General features: G+C 36.7%; 1 protein-coding gene across 1 annotated transcript; it reads right to left on the bottom strand.

The window, feature by feature from the left end:
* Positions 1 to 711: 711 nt before the first annotated feature.
* On the bottom strand, positions 712 to 9,581 carry LOC126810234 (uncharacterized). Its single transcript, XM_056098852.1, has 10 exons — positions 9,539 to 9,581; positions 9,011 to 9,376; positions 7,411 to 7,743; positions 6,838 to 6,876; positions 6,152 to 6,526; positions 5,109 to 5,441; positions 4,535 to 4,573; positions 2,869 to 3,246; positions 1,942 to 2,125; positions 712 to 1,372 (listed from the first exon to the last, which is right to left on the bottom strand). The coding sequence occupies exons 1-10, from the start codon at positions 9,579 to 9,581 to the stop codon at positions 1,246 to 1,248; spliced, it is 2,217 nt and encodes a 738-aa protein (XP_055954827.1). The 3' UTR covers positions 712 to 1,245.
* Positions 9,582 to 15,759: the final 6,178 nt, after the last annotated feature.

Genomic DNA, 15,759 nt, shown 5'->3' with positions numbered 1-15,759 from the left:
AAGGTCTAATATCAAGATATAATTCATTTCCTTATGCTAGGTTCTCACTGTCGTACGATGAGTTACGATAGGATTACCCCTATTAAAGGACAATATTGGTGCCAGTCATTATCACATATGTGATAGAACTGGTTAAACACCTTCCAAATATTATTTTATCACGGAAATCATTGCTACGATATATGAGTAATCAATCTTTAAACAATCGGAAGTGACGAACGCAAAAGGAAAACACGAGTTATCACTCTATGTAACTGACTGAAATGACGGGTGGTAACAGATACATGGGCGAATTTCTGCTCACTAATAATTCCTTCGAAGACCAAAAGTTGTTGTGTGAAACTATGAAAGGATATCTGACAATTCATACAAAATTGGCTGTCACTAAATAAGAGAACATGAAAGAAAAATTGAAAACGTCAGTGCTTTACTATGTTTTTATAAGCACAGAATGAATAAACACACGTGAATGTACGGACTGTTTCTATTTTTCTCGTGTTCTCTTATCTAATGACATTCAATTACTTTTTTGAATTGTCAAATATCCTCTTACAGTCTCATATAACAACCTTTGGTCTTCGAAGGAATTATTAGTCAGTTATATAGAGGGATATCTTGTGTTTTCCTTTTGCGTTCGTCACTTCCGATTGTTTAAAGATTGATTACGCATCTATCGTAACAATGATCTCTGTGATAAAATAATATTTGGAACGTGTTTAACCAGTTCTATCACATATGTGATAATGACTGGCACCAATATTGTCCTTTAAATCCACGATCTGGTACGTGCAGATCAACACGATTGCTACGATTGACCTGATAAGATCTAATAGGATCACTATGATTGCTCAACGATTATAACCACGATTTTAATCGTAGCGCGAATTGTGATAATGGGAACCTAGAATTAAGGAGAGAATTGGACAGTAACAAAACGTTGACCAAAATTTAAGAGCGTTTCTAATTTTGGCGTTAAACGAACTTTATGATCGGATGATCTAAAGTTTCTACTTGGTATATACATTAATAAAAGTTCAGATAATTGGAGCTAAAGTGCTGATACATAGTAAACCCTTAAGTCAATTCTAAACTAAACTGTGAATCTGGTGTGATTTGACCCAACTTATGGATCATAAGACATGCCGCTTTGTTCTTTACGCTATGCAGTTCACCAATCAGTTTAAAAATTATGGCTAAACAGGAGATGATCTAATCATCGACAAGCGTCTCATTCCCAATGTGAAGTCAGTTGCTGATCACTAAACCCGAATAATTGTGCTCTGGTTCGTTTCTATTCGCCAGGCCAGAATATGTCTCATCGGTATTGGTTGTATCTTGAATAGCCTGTGTCGTTTCATTATGTTTTCGTTTCCTGGAACAAAACACAGACATTTGATGATTGGATGTATGCACATCTACAAAAAAATGGGTGCTCCAGCTGTAGTTAAACAATGTTTTTATTCAGGATGTCTGAATGGTATAGGGAACAGGCTTAGGCTATGTAAAATCCCTCTGCCTAGTACTGGGAGGGTGGAAAGTATAAATAACACGCGAGATATTTTCAGGAATTTCAAGGCATTATTATCAGAATGTTTTTATGTCAGCAATATGCGCACATATAATTAATAAAGCCTGGACATAATGACATAATAACACGACATATTGGTTACTGCATTTTTTTATGTCAGCAATATGCGCACATATAATTAATAAAGCCTGGACATAATGACATAATAACACGACATATTGGTTACTGCATTTTAACACATGTAAGCTAGAATTCGACTTCCTTATAACTTATTCCTTATAGATAATATTTTCTAGCACCCTGAAATTCCCTCGTAGATTGAACGGTTGCGCAATACAATTATTATTATTATTATCATTATTATAATTATTATTACTATATTATTATTATCAATAATTGTAAGTATTACACACCTCCTGATGAAATAAATACCACCGATCAAGCATGCTGCTAATATAACTGCAGCCATAACAATAACAGCAACCAGTAACCCTGTATTAACATCGTTATCCTTGTTGTTAACTGTATTATTAATACCAGTACCATTGTTGATACCAGTTGGTATGGTTGCTTCGTCAGTATCTGTACTCGTGTTACCTGTTAATGAAGCAATAAATCAATACAGTTGAATGCACAGATAGAGTCAACAGAGATTATAAAATGTTTTTACGGGGTTTCACTAATATCTGTACTGGCTAAATCTGGTAAAGAAGCAATACAAATACGATTTATCTTTTGACAATGTCGTCACTTCATACTTAAATCCACAAATACTAGAATCACAGTCAACATTCAATTGGTAACCAGGGTTAGGGTTGGGATATGTAAACAGGGCTAGCACTAATCCCAACCACCCTGACCATAACCCAGAACCTAGCCCTAATGCTTACCCAATCTTAAACAACAATCTCGCCAACAATCACGCGCCCTGACCTTATTTACACCTCAGCGACCTTGATAAAAATTGAGCTGGCCTTAACAAATAAATTTAGTCCTGTATACAGTGTATAATTTAAGCTCAAAATAAATACAACTGTTAAATTCATGATCTGGACAAAGGGACACCACTCTCCTAGAAAGTATATCTAGTCGTTCGAGTTGGGAACATAATACACGTTCAGATAATAACATAATAAAACACCACGACAATAAGTCGCCCCAACCCCTACAACCGTACTTCATTCCATTCTCCCATTATGGCGAGCTCCAGCAAATCTGGATAGATTCATGTGATCTTTGTGTAGCTAAGTGTCCATTTACTTCCGGTTTCTTTGCTAAATATTAATTATGAAATATTGAAATAAATCCAAAGGTGGTGATAAGTGATTGAACTTACTTACCTGATATACAAGTATAAGGATAATAAATATAATCATATATTATGTTAGAGATGTTAACTGGTGGTCTGAGACTACATCTTGGCTTATTAGAACAGTTTCTGTAAACCTCCAAACGATATTCTTCATCATCTACTTCAAGTCTATATAAACGACCGTTTAGATTTGTTACACCGTTTCTAGAACATGATGTAGGATTACATGGGTTGGTATTTAGTTTAAAGGGACAGGATGGTGTGATCTTAGTACCATAATGTATTTTACGTATCTCATCTCGTTCATCTATTGACATAACTTGACCATCATCACAGGTCAGTGTATGTTGTTTACCAGATTCACCATAGCAACCAAACTCGACATGACATTCATCATTGTTCACAACTGAAAGTAATGGATGAATTATACACTTTACTTGCCTATCATATTTTAATATGGATACTATTGTTACAAATTATGCATCCTGTTATAGTCTATGGCTATACTGGGCAAAATTGATCCACAAAGTTTGATAGACTGTAAGTAACATCGAAATGTATCTAAGTATATCAATAGCAGTGGGAGGAAACCGGAGAAAACTCACGAAGTTGGACAGGCAACACTATTCCTTGTCCCGTAAACCGGGGAATCTAACTAACCCCATCGGAAATAGAAAACCCATTGTTCACAAATCCACAAAGAAAAATACAGGAATTAAACTCACATATACAACTGGCGGTAGTTTTTACTTTGATGTCCAAAGCAGTTATATCTCATAACAAACTGTCATGACATCATCATAGGTTGATATAATTCGTTCATATCAACCGCTGTCCGCTGATGACGTCATGACAGGTTGATATTTCATATCAACCGCTAATGACGTCATCTCAGGTCAGTATATTCGGCTCATATCAACCGCTGATGACGTAGATGATCGAAATAATACAAAAAAAACACAGAAATAAATTTTTTTTCTTTTAACAATTAAAATTTGTTATGGTACAGTTTCTAACATTCAGGACCGAAATAGACGGCGTACTTATCGACATACATGTATTTAGATCGGTTATCCATGTCTAAGACATCTTTCAAAATTTTCTTTTCGTCCACATTGCGATTATTTCTCCACACACTACAAGACTTGAAAGTATTTATCGCCCAAGAGTTCCTTTGTAAAGTATTTTTGGGTACAGTCCACTTAAAACAGTCGGTCAAATCCTTCTCTGAACATACCGAAAACCTTAAATCATGGTTCACTGTCAGAATTCTTGGAAAAGAATGCCTTTTGGTTCAAATTTTCTGCAGGCTTTGGATAGATCCTCGTCGATATTTGCATTTACATCTATTCCATCGTCAATATGTTGGCTAAAAAGGATTGATTATTCGTCTGACTTCGTATTACTATCCATTTTGTTTTTGCTTTCAATTCAATAGTCCAAATGGCGACGTATAAACAAAAACATGTACGTAATTGCACGTGATTACTTCGGTATTTTTCGCTATTTGGCGGAAACTATCGAGCAATTATTCAATCGCTGTTGCCTTTTAATGGAAGAGCCCATTAAATTTAAGGGTGAAATGGCGTTGTATATGTCGGATATAAATCTACTCTCCCTCGGATTGATATCAACCTCGGGTAGGTTAATATCCTATACATACAACTACATTAGCTAAAACAGATTTAACTTACCTAAATGTCTAAAGCAGTCATCGCAAGTTATTGTTGAACCTATAATACATCATATTAATACTTATCATATTAAGCATGTGTTAGTACGGAAGCGTATTGGGGCCAAATTAAAATAAATAACAATTGTGATTGTATTGAAATTTTTTTTTAAATAGTTATTAGCTACACGTGGCTTCATTAGTCCACTGAAAGTGGCCCGGTCCGGTCCTAATGAACTTCATTAAGTCTTCTGTTAGACCGATTGGAGCTAAAAGTAAGGCGCTGCGTTAAACCGTATTTCATTAATATGAACAAAATGCAAATTGGGATCACATACCGAATAATTTAATCAACATATCGACCAAGAGGACAAAGAGCTTTACAAATGCACTTTGGGAAGTTCGGGTTAAATGTCATCTTAAACTATTGTTTGTTCCCTAAAGACCTGTTCCGAATTAAAACGGAAGGCTGGACATGCGATTCTACTCCATGCCACGTATAACCACAACACTTGACTCAATGACAGACTATACGATCAAACGAGCACACGTTAACCATTCGGCCACCCAAACACCCTTAGCGAAACGAAAATTACTTGAATTGATCTTTATCCATATGACGTCATCACCTTCAGCTGGTAGATTATCAATAACAATGTTAATCTGGTTTCCTCTAATAACTGATGAGTATCGTCCATCAATGAAAACTTCTTCCCCACATTTGAACAAAGTTTGTTTCCCTGGTGTTATCTGAACCCTTTTACTAGATTCGGCACTCAAACGAATGAACCGAGTTTCTACCTGAATTTGTCCTTGGTTGGTAATATTACAACATTTGGTGAAAGATGGTGTTTTACCAGTAATATATAAATAGTCACCACTGTTTATAGATGTATTGGTTATTTCACCCAGGTCATGTATGGAAGAAACTTTAAATAAAAACAGATAGTTTCATATTAATTCCTGGCGTATGCTGGTTCCTTCGAATCTATATTCATGGACGTATAGACTACAGTGAATTGTTTTCTTTTAAAATAATCACATTACAGACGAACCTGAGACAGCAGCTGTGCTCTCATGGATGATCCTAGTGATTCGAGTCATAGGTGCGAAATTATTTAGATTTTACAGAATGGACAAAATTCAATGAACCGGGGTTTATAGTCCTAGAAAACGGGCTTATGTCATGTCCTATGCTATGAGAGTGGGGTCTGCCTCGATAACATTTGCCAACGGTTCGTTTTATTCAACATATTTATATCTGATGAATTACAAACTAAAATATTAAGGTTGGGGGACAGGTATGTAATTATAACTGAATCACCAATTGGAATCTTAAATATGGAAAAGTGTCATTGAATATGTTTTTAACCAAACCTAATTTACATCTACAGTATCTCACACCTGGCGTGTGCAATTCAGAAAAATAGGACCCTTTCGCAACAGTAAAAACTAGAACACCAAAGCGAAATTATGTCCGGTTACGTTTCCGTTCACTTCTTCTCTTGCACAGCGATTTGCTATCCGACGTACGATCATATTTAAAATGATGCTTTATTTTTATTCAGATAATCGAGAATATTTATTTTATAATGATATATAAATTAAAAGGTTGAGATAAGTGATTGAACTTATTTACCTGATATACAAGTATAAGGATAATAAATATAATCATATATTATGTTAGAGATGTTAATTGGTGGTCTGAGACTACATCTTGGTTTATTAGAACAGTTTCTGTAAACCTCCATACGATATTGTTCATCATCTACTTCAAGTCTATATAAACGATCGTTTAAGTTTCTTATACTGTTTCTAGAACATGGTGTAGGATAACATTGGTTGGTATTTAGTTTAAAGGGACAGGATTGGTTCTTGGTACCATAATGTATTTTACGTATCTCATTTCGTTCATCTATTGCTATAACTTGACCTTCATCACATGTCAGTGTATGTTCAGTACCAGAGTTACCATAGCAACCAAACTCGACATGACATTCATCATTGTTCACAACTGAAAGTAATGGATGAATTATACAGTTTACTTGCCTATCATATTTTAATATACATACCAAATATGGATACCATGTTTGACAGTCTGTAAGTAACGTTGAAACATATCTGAGTATATTAATATAAACTTAAGCGTAATCTATCCCAACTCAACCTAAAACACAAAACCCAGTGTCCACAAATCTATAGAGAAAAGTACAAGGATTAAACTCATGGCCATCTTCATCAGATAAAACATAATTAACATACCTAAATGCCTAGAGCAGTCATCGCAAGTTATTGTTGAACCTATAATACGTCATATTAACTTACCTAAATGTCTAGAGCAGTCATCGCAAGTTACTGTTGAACCTATAATACATCATATTAATACTTATTATATTACACATACGGTAGTATGGAAGCGTATTAGGGGCAAATAAAAATAAATAACAATTGTGATTGTGTTTTGAACACGTTTAAATTATTAGTTCCTTAGTGACATAATGGCTTCTTTATTCCTCTAAAAGTGGCCCCGTTCGGTCCAAATGAACTTCATTAAGTCTTCTGTTAACTCAATTGGAGCTAAAACTAAGGCGCTACCTTAAACCGCATTTCATTAATAAGAACAATTGTGAATTGGGATCACACAACCAACGCATCGAATAATTGAATTAACATATCCACCACAAGGACAAGGAGCTTTACAAATGCACTTTGGGCAGTTTGGGTTAAATGTCATATGGTTTGTACCCTAGAGACCTGTTCCGAATTATAATGGAAGGCTGGAGAGACGACCCTACTCCATGTCACGTACAACCATTTGACTCAATGACAGACCTTATGGCCAAACGCACACGCGTTAATCATTCAGCCACCCAACCCCCTTAGCGAAACGTAACTTACTTGAATTGATCTTTATCCATATGACATCATCACCTTCAGTTGGTAGATTATCAATAACAATATTAATCTGGTTTCCTCTAATAACTGATGATTGTCTTCCATCAATGAAAACTTCTTCCCCACATCTGAACAAGGTTTGTTTCCCTGGTGTTATCTGAACCCTTTTACTAGATTCGGCACTCAAACGAATGAACCGAGTTTCTACTTGAATTCCTCCTTGGTTGGTAATATTACAACATTTGGTGAAGGATGGTGTTTTACCAGAAATATATAAATAGTCACCACGGTTTATAGATGTATTGGTTATCTCAGCCAGGTTATTTATGGAAGAGACTATAAAATCAGATAGTTTTATATTAATGCCTGACGTGTGCTGGTTCCTACGAATCTATATACATGGCCGACTACAGCCATTTGTTTTTCTTTAAAAAATAATCACATGTTAACAGACGAACCTGATTAAATTACAGATCCTATTTCGTTGCGTTTTTATAGTTCAAAATTTCGTTTTACTTGTCTTTACTACACTAGGATCTGGAAGAATTGTTATATAACCCTCGTTCTGGTTGATATGATGGATTAGCCAATTAAACGGTCTGTTGTAGCGAGTTTTTGGCGTAGGAACTGTGGATATCCTACTAGAAACATCAGCGCTGATTAGTTAATCAATTGTCTGACGTCATAGGGTCAAAAGTGGCTCGTATGACCTCTGACTCGACCCCGCCACTACAACTGGTCAGATCTTCATGTATTAGATGCCATCGAAAGTATAAATAAAAACGAAACGAAATATAGATCTGTATTTCAATCAGATGGAGATGAACCTGAGACGGAAGCCGTACGTTTCAGAATGAACCTTGTAATTTCAAGTCGTATTGCCCAAGTCATATGTGCCAATTAGATTTTATTAAATAAAACAAAAAACATGCAATCAAATTGCGTTTAACACATAAATATCTACATAATGAAATATTAAATCATTTGCTCCCATATAATTATATCTGAAATCTGAATTATCAATTATTAAAAACTGAAATAGTATTATTAAAGATAGATTCAATTAAACATTATTCTGCACTCGCTCACATGGGTCGTGCTTATTTCAGGATAATACGGACCTTTCGTATCGCTAAGAAAATGAAAACGAAAAAATGCCGGATTACGTTTTCGTCCACGTTTCCTCTTACACACGGTTTCGCAATTCGACGTACGATCGGTCGTATGTTCAAATATGCCTATTCAAATGATCTAGCCTATTTTCTAATCATATATTTCAACTTTATTGATTATTCAGATTATTTTAAGAGGGAGGGAGAAATGGTATTTAACGTCCACTCGACACAAACTAGGTTATTTCGGGACTAATATATGGTTAAACTTTATTTCAATAATCTGCTTGCGCGTAGGTGTCTTTAGCAGTGGGAGGAAACCAGAGGACCCTGGAAAAAACCACGAGGTTGGACAGACGACACTACTCCTTGTCACGTACAATCGATGAATGGAAACCACGCCGGTTGACTCAGTGACAGACCTTATGATACGATTATTGAAGTCTTACAACGGTCTGGCAAATGAAACATGATTAAATGTAATAATTTACCTGGTATACATATATAAGGATAGTAGATATAATCATAATCAGTCCCAGGTGTGAAAGGAGAGGTGAGGCTACAGGTACGTTTATTAGAACAGTTTTTATAAACCTGTAATCGGTAGTCTAGATTAACAGGTGATGATAGATCTGTTATATGTTTCCTACAACACTCCCAGTCCTTACATGAGGTGGTATCTAGACGCGTATTACAGGACGTGTTGATCTTGGTACCATAATGTATTTTACGTATCTCGTTCCGTTCATCTATTGATATAACTTGACCTTCATCACAGGTCAATGTGTGTTTGGAACATGGCGACCCTGGTCGTTCATAGCAACCAGACAGATACCGACAATCATCACCTTTTGGACCTGAAATACAAATATGTATTAAAACAGATCGTGCAGTCTGTTATTGTATAACGGCGTGAATAATTAAACAAACAATCACTGCATTGTTAGGTAACCCTGGTGATGTATTTTTGTTTATGACTGTCGTTCATCATATAGGGACAGTTCATCATAATAATATACAGGCATTAGAACTGGTTACAGGAAAAGTTCCAAGAATATCCATGGGATTAAACTCTGTCAAACGTTTAGACTCATTCGATCATAAACCAAACCCAATTGAGGAATTCAAAAACAACCATTTGGCTGTAAAATTATATCTGAAGGTAAATATGTACTTACTTGAAATATGGAACCCAGAGCAGTCATTACACGTTATACTTATAGTTGACCCTAAAATACAAAATGATTTAATAAACCAAAATAAAATAAAAGATACTTATGTCTACCATAAATACAGGGTTTGTGGACCTTCTGTATCCAACCTTCTATATACTCTTCAAAAAAAAGTAGGGGATATTCAGAAAAAATACAAAACTGCGGAAATGCACTGCTGTTTTTATTAGAGGTGACCAGTGTATGTTAATAACAGGCCAATTGCCTACACATGAACATAAACAGTTCATATGGGCGGCTTATCTGACGGCCCATTTCATTCCCAAAGAGACACAGTCAAAAGTGAAAATGGACGTTTTTGATTTTTGTCTTAATAATCAGTTATTGTTCCACCAATCCTCATACATCCAGCAATTCGTCGTGACATGCTCCTAATCAACCGTCCAGTCACGATTTACGGCAATCTGACACACCCCTCTTGCAGTGCCACAGCCAATTCTTGCAGTGTTGTTGGTTGACATTGACGTCGACGAACACGTCTCCCGATCAAATTAAACGTAACACACTAAAGCAAAGCTACGCTAAACAGTAAATCGTATGCAAGAACCGATAGGAAAGCAAACATGGATAGATAAACCAGCACGCGGCAGTTTTCAACAACCCTTCCTTGAAGTGTCAAATTTGACAATGAACCCCTCCCACGTGTATGGCGCTATTGCGTGTCACATGTGCAGCTCAGTGGTTCTGTTGGGCGACAAGTTCTTCATCTGTGAACATACTCTCAAAGCATGTCAAGTGTCCATGACTATTTATCATATCACAACCTGCATAGGTATTTGAATTTCAATATCCCCTACTTTTTTGAAGAGTATATAAGATCTATTTTGTATAGCTATATAAGTAAGCTGTTGTTAAACGCAATGTCTATCAACTTAGCTTCATTGTGGGAGGGTCCCTTTTTCAGAATGTATTTACCATTACTTACTGTACATTTACCATACATTTAAGTAAATTCTTAATTATTCCTGTCAACTTCTTTTTCCGCCGTTTATTTGCAGAATCTTTTGTACGTTCACACCCTCTAATGTTCCCAAAACCGCCTAACCATTTGATCAAGAAATAACAACCGCTCCACACAATAAGCTGGCAGATAACAGTCGGGTTGCCAGTTAGTGATACCTTGACAATCTTGCCCAGTGCTTGCCCAATGGACGTTTTTCGGGTAATCCAGTATTTTTCTAGTAAGATTGGTTTTCTATACTTTCCATACCAAATTTGGCATACTTTTATTGGAAATAACCACCCGATAAATACTTTTCTGGGAAAGTATCTTTAGACAATAGATGATATTCTTACCGGAGAGTAACCGAAACCAAACAAAATCATCATCTTCCACATTAACGTTATCAAGTACAACATGATACATCGTATCTCCTGAAATTTCCAGTTCTTGTAAACCAAAGAAGACTCCCCCTTCATCTAAACATCTCAATAACGTCTGATTCTCAGAATAAATCTTCACGTTGTAACTTGATTCTTCTGTTAGATATATGTAGACACTTTCTATGGTTATTGGTATAGTACTTGTTATATTACAACATCTAGTAATTGTTGTATCTGTAGTTTGTGTTTTACCAGAGTAATATAAATAACCTTTATATTGAAAACTGACATCGGTGATCTCCATCATATTGTATATCTGAATATCTGTACATAAAAACAAATTAAAAAATCTCATAATATACTATTCAAAAAAAGTAGGGGATATTTGATTTTGGGGGCATAATACTAAAATATGCAAATGACTACGAAAAAAGTCACTATAGAACCTAACAGAAGAAACATTTCCAGTTACATGTGACGCCCAAACGCACCAATAGCTACCGCATGGAATGCAGGTGATGCTTGGGATCATCATGGGGGTCCAACCCAAGATTTGCACGACTCTGACTTTGAATGTTACAGTCATTGTGGCATTGAATTCCAGGGTGGAAACATCAGTTTAATTGTTTTAGTGACCAGAAAACAAATTTTGATATGCGTCGGTTTACCAAAAATGAAAGGTTACGTGCCCTTGGCATGCTACAGATCGGCACAACACAGGCGGTTGTGGTGCGGACGATGAATGTTTCTCAGTCTGTCATAAGCAGGCTATGGTCCAGATACCGTGATACACAATCTGTACAGGACAGACCACGCTCAGGTCGACCAAGGGCGACAACTCAAGCCCAGGATCGATTTATCCGTACCTTGGCCTTGAGAAATCGTGTCATCACAGCAAATCAGATCAGCGCTCGTCTTCAAACAGACACTGGTGTGAGAGTGAGTGGCCAGACGATTCGGAATCGACTGCATAGGGGTCACCTTCGCGCCCGACGTCCTCGCGTGATCCCTTGTTTGAGAGATCATCACATTCAGGCAAGACGTCGTTGGTGTAGGGATCGTCAACACTGGGATAATCGACGCTGGAGCAATGTGATGTTTTCAGATGAGTCAAGGTTCACTGTTGATTTTTTGGACAGACGTAGGAGGGTGTGGCGTCGTCGAAACGAGCGCTTCCAAGACGTTAACGTCATCAGACATGATCGATTTGGGGGTGGTTCTGTTATGGTGTGGGGAGGCATCACTGTTGCTGGAAGAACGGCTTTACATGTTGTTGCAGGGTGTGTTACAGGCCAGTACTACCGGAACAACATCTTGGCAGTCCATGTTGTGCCGTTCGCACGACGTCATGGCCGCCGTTTCATCTTCCAGGATGACAACGCAAGATGTCACAGGGCCAGGATCGTTACAGGTTACCTCCAACAACAGAACATCACCACATTACCTTGGCCAGCACTGAGTCCCGACCTCTCCCCCATCGAGCATGTCTGGGACATGCTTGGACAGAGGTTACGTCAACGTCAACAACGTCCTGCCAATGTCCAAGAACTTGCTGCTGCGTTGCAACAGGAATTAGGACAATCTGGACCAAAATGACCTTAGACGCCTCATTAGGAGTATGCCACGTCGGATCAATGCTTGTTTGGCAAACAGAGGAGGATTTACCCGTTACTGACTTGGTTGTGATGCTGTGGTAACTTTGCTGTTTGACCCCGGGTATCATTTTACCCTTATAATGGTCAGTCTGTGCCTTACTTAGTCTAACGATCATTTGGAATAAATCGATGAATGTGAACTTCATTTCATTTTGTCATTTGTTTCTTCGTCAGTTTCATTAGGTGACTTTAATAACACTTAAAAATCAAATATCCCCTACTTTTTTTGAATAGTATATATATAAATAATTAAATAGGCAACACATATTTTGTCCTTTACAGCAGCCATTGGGTCAGCAACCACGATACATCAAATAAAAACAATAAAACACATTTAAACAATAATTACTTCTGTTAAATTTAAATAACGCATTGGCAATATTTGTCAATTGTTTGATTCGTCTCGTTTCTGCCATAATGTGGGTTACCTATCTGGAATACATCTGTATAGATAGAGTATATAATATAGTGTACGTACCTGGAATACACCTGTATAGATACAGTATATAATCATAGTCAATATCAGATTTGTAAGGAGATGTTAGGGTACATGTTTGTTGATTGGAACAGTTCTTATAAACTTCTAATCGATATGTGTTGTCGACTGGTATACGAGCTAAGTCATCTGCATTGTTCTGTCTGAGCTTACAGCAGGTTGCATTACATAAGTCCATCTGCTGTGACCTACTATTGCATCTTACACCATTTCTACCATATGACAGTCGAGCATATTTTTCATCCATGGCTATAACTTCATGATCTGGACAGGTCAGAGTATGTTTAGAACATGGTGATTCTGGTGGGCTATAACAACCAGTAGTTAACTCGCCATAAACATCCACAAACATTGCTGTAATATAAACATAGTTATTTTATAAACATCCACAAACATTGCTGTAATATAAACATCATTTACAGTATGTATAGCTTACAACACACCATAAACATCCACAAACATTGCTGAAATATAAACATAACTATTTCATGTTTTCTCTACAGCATTTATAGTATTTATAGTTTACGACATTGACACACTTTTTAACAAAAACTGTTCAGCTACAACTACAACAGAGCGTATGTTAATACGGAACAGACGATCGAAAATGTCAACGACCTTTATTAGCTTGAACCTACGAGAAAGCTAGGAAAACTATGTAATGTAATAAGATCTTTACAAGTAGCATAGCATTGCAAAGAAATTGTCGATCATTGTGATTATTGTAAGACGCAAATTCTTATTGCGTTCCACCTATTAGTTCGCAATATTTGTACGCAATTTGTACGAAACCAGTATTTTACGCGGGTTTCTGTAGAAGATACCTGATTGTCCAGTCAAAATATGATGTAATTTGTTAAGTCACATTAAAGTCTTGATAATTGGCGCTCTTTTGTCATGGAAAGACGACATGGCACCAAATTTGTTGGTAGATTTCTTGGAGCCCAGATCAGCATACAAAATGGTTAGAAACAATGAAAACAATTCCACACCTTACGCTCACACCCTTAGATTAGCTACATAGACTGTGTCACCAAGAAACAGACAGTTTTGTGCAAATCAAGTCTGTAATGCTCGACCCAGCGTTTTAGGGTTTTTGGCGCAATAATGCTCAAAGTCGTAATTCCCCCCTCTCTCTCTCTCTCTCTCTCTCTCTCTCTCTCGTAAATGTCAGTTATCAATCAACTTAAACCATTAATCCAAGACAATGATCCCATTCTTCATTGACACGAAACAGATTATCTACTAGTTGATTAATCTATAATACCCCACCACGTAATAGACACTCAACGCATTGGTCAATCAAGGGTAAACGCGAAAATCAAATTTTAATCGTCACTTTATATTATTTTTTTTATTGCGAATTGCGAATTGCGACTTCGGCGACCGGCAGTAATAGCCCTGAATACCTTTAAAATAACATTTTATGTAAACTAACATAGCAAAAATATAACACAAGGCACATATGCAAAGTATAACATGACAGAATTTATATTGAACATCCAGGCTATCGACAGGTTCTATTTGTTCAATCGATCTACCTATAGAACCTCGGCCTTGGCTATTGATAAAATGCGATCTAGTTTTAAATGTCCACTTAATCGTGATGGTTCTGTCATATTACAGCTAGAACCCCGACTAGTTTTAGAACTAGCCGGGGCAAGTATTCATTTTAAATGAAACAATACTATAATTACCTGCTGATAAAAGTAAGATGGTATACCACATTTTTATACAATCCTTGTGATACTGTTTATGGTAAATTGTCTTCCTAATTCATAGAGCCAATATTACTGTTGACTTCGGCCTACCAGATTTTGATATATGTATATGCACGTAATACTAAACGTATACAACTTGAACATAATATATCTATAATAGAAATAGTATCATACAATTTGTAATGGGCCAGTGTAACCATAGGAAGGTCAGATACCATGAATTATCATATTAGCATTTAAATCCAACAATGTACACAATTTCATTGAAATAGCAGGTAGAAAATTATATTACTAATAAAGACTAAATAGATATTAAAGCTATGCGTTATTATACCAACTTTTACAAGGATTACGGTATCTGATGTGACGATTTGACATAATTCAGCATAAGAAATAGCCAGCTGTCATTAAGTAACCGTTGTTAACTTTATTAGTTTTTATTTTGCATCTTCTTGATTGTGGACCACTTTAGGAGCCTCGCATGTGGTTTGCAACGAAATACGTCACATGGGCCATAAATTGAACTAGTATAAATAAAGTACGCTCTCACAAAAGGATGACGTCACATCTGTATTTTAATACTGCGTATTGCACCCAAGCCAACATAGATAAGGGGAATAGGTTGGGTGTGAGCTGCCATCAGATTGGAGATATAAATAATCTCGGACAGTTGAGGCCCAAATCTAATCCCAAGGCAATAACAAGGACCACCCCCCCCCCCCACACACACACACACAAGCTGACCACTCACATAGGCATAGGGGGCTAATATCAATTGTTGGCGGTGGGGGTTGAGGGCTGAGGCTATTTGCC

Source organism: Patella vulgata, chromosome 2 (assembly GCF_932274485.2).
Source record: "Patella vulgata chromosome 2, xgPatVulg1.2, whole genome shotgun sequence".
In the NCBI taxonomy this organism is placed as follows: domain Eukaryota; kingdom Metazoa; phylum Mollusca; class Gastropoda; family Patellidae; genus Patella; species Patella vulgata.
Note: the sequence above shows the minus strand (reverse complement) of the source record. Positions and strands in the feature narration are given on the sequence as shown.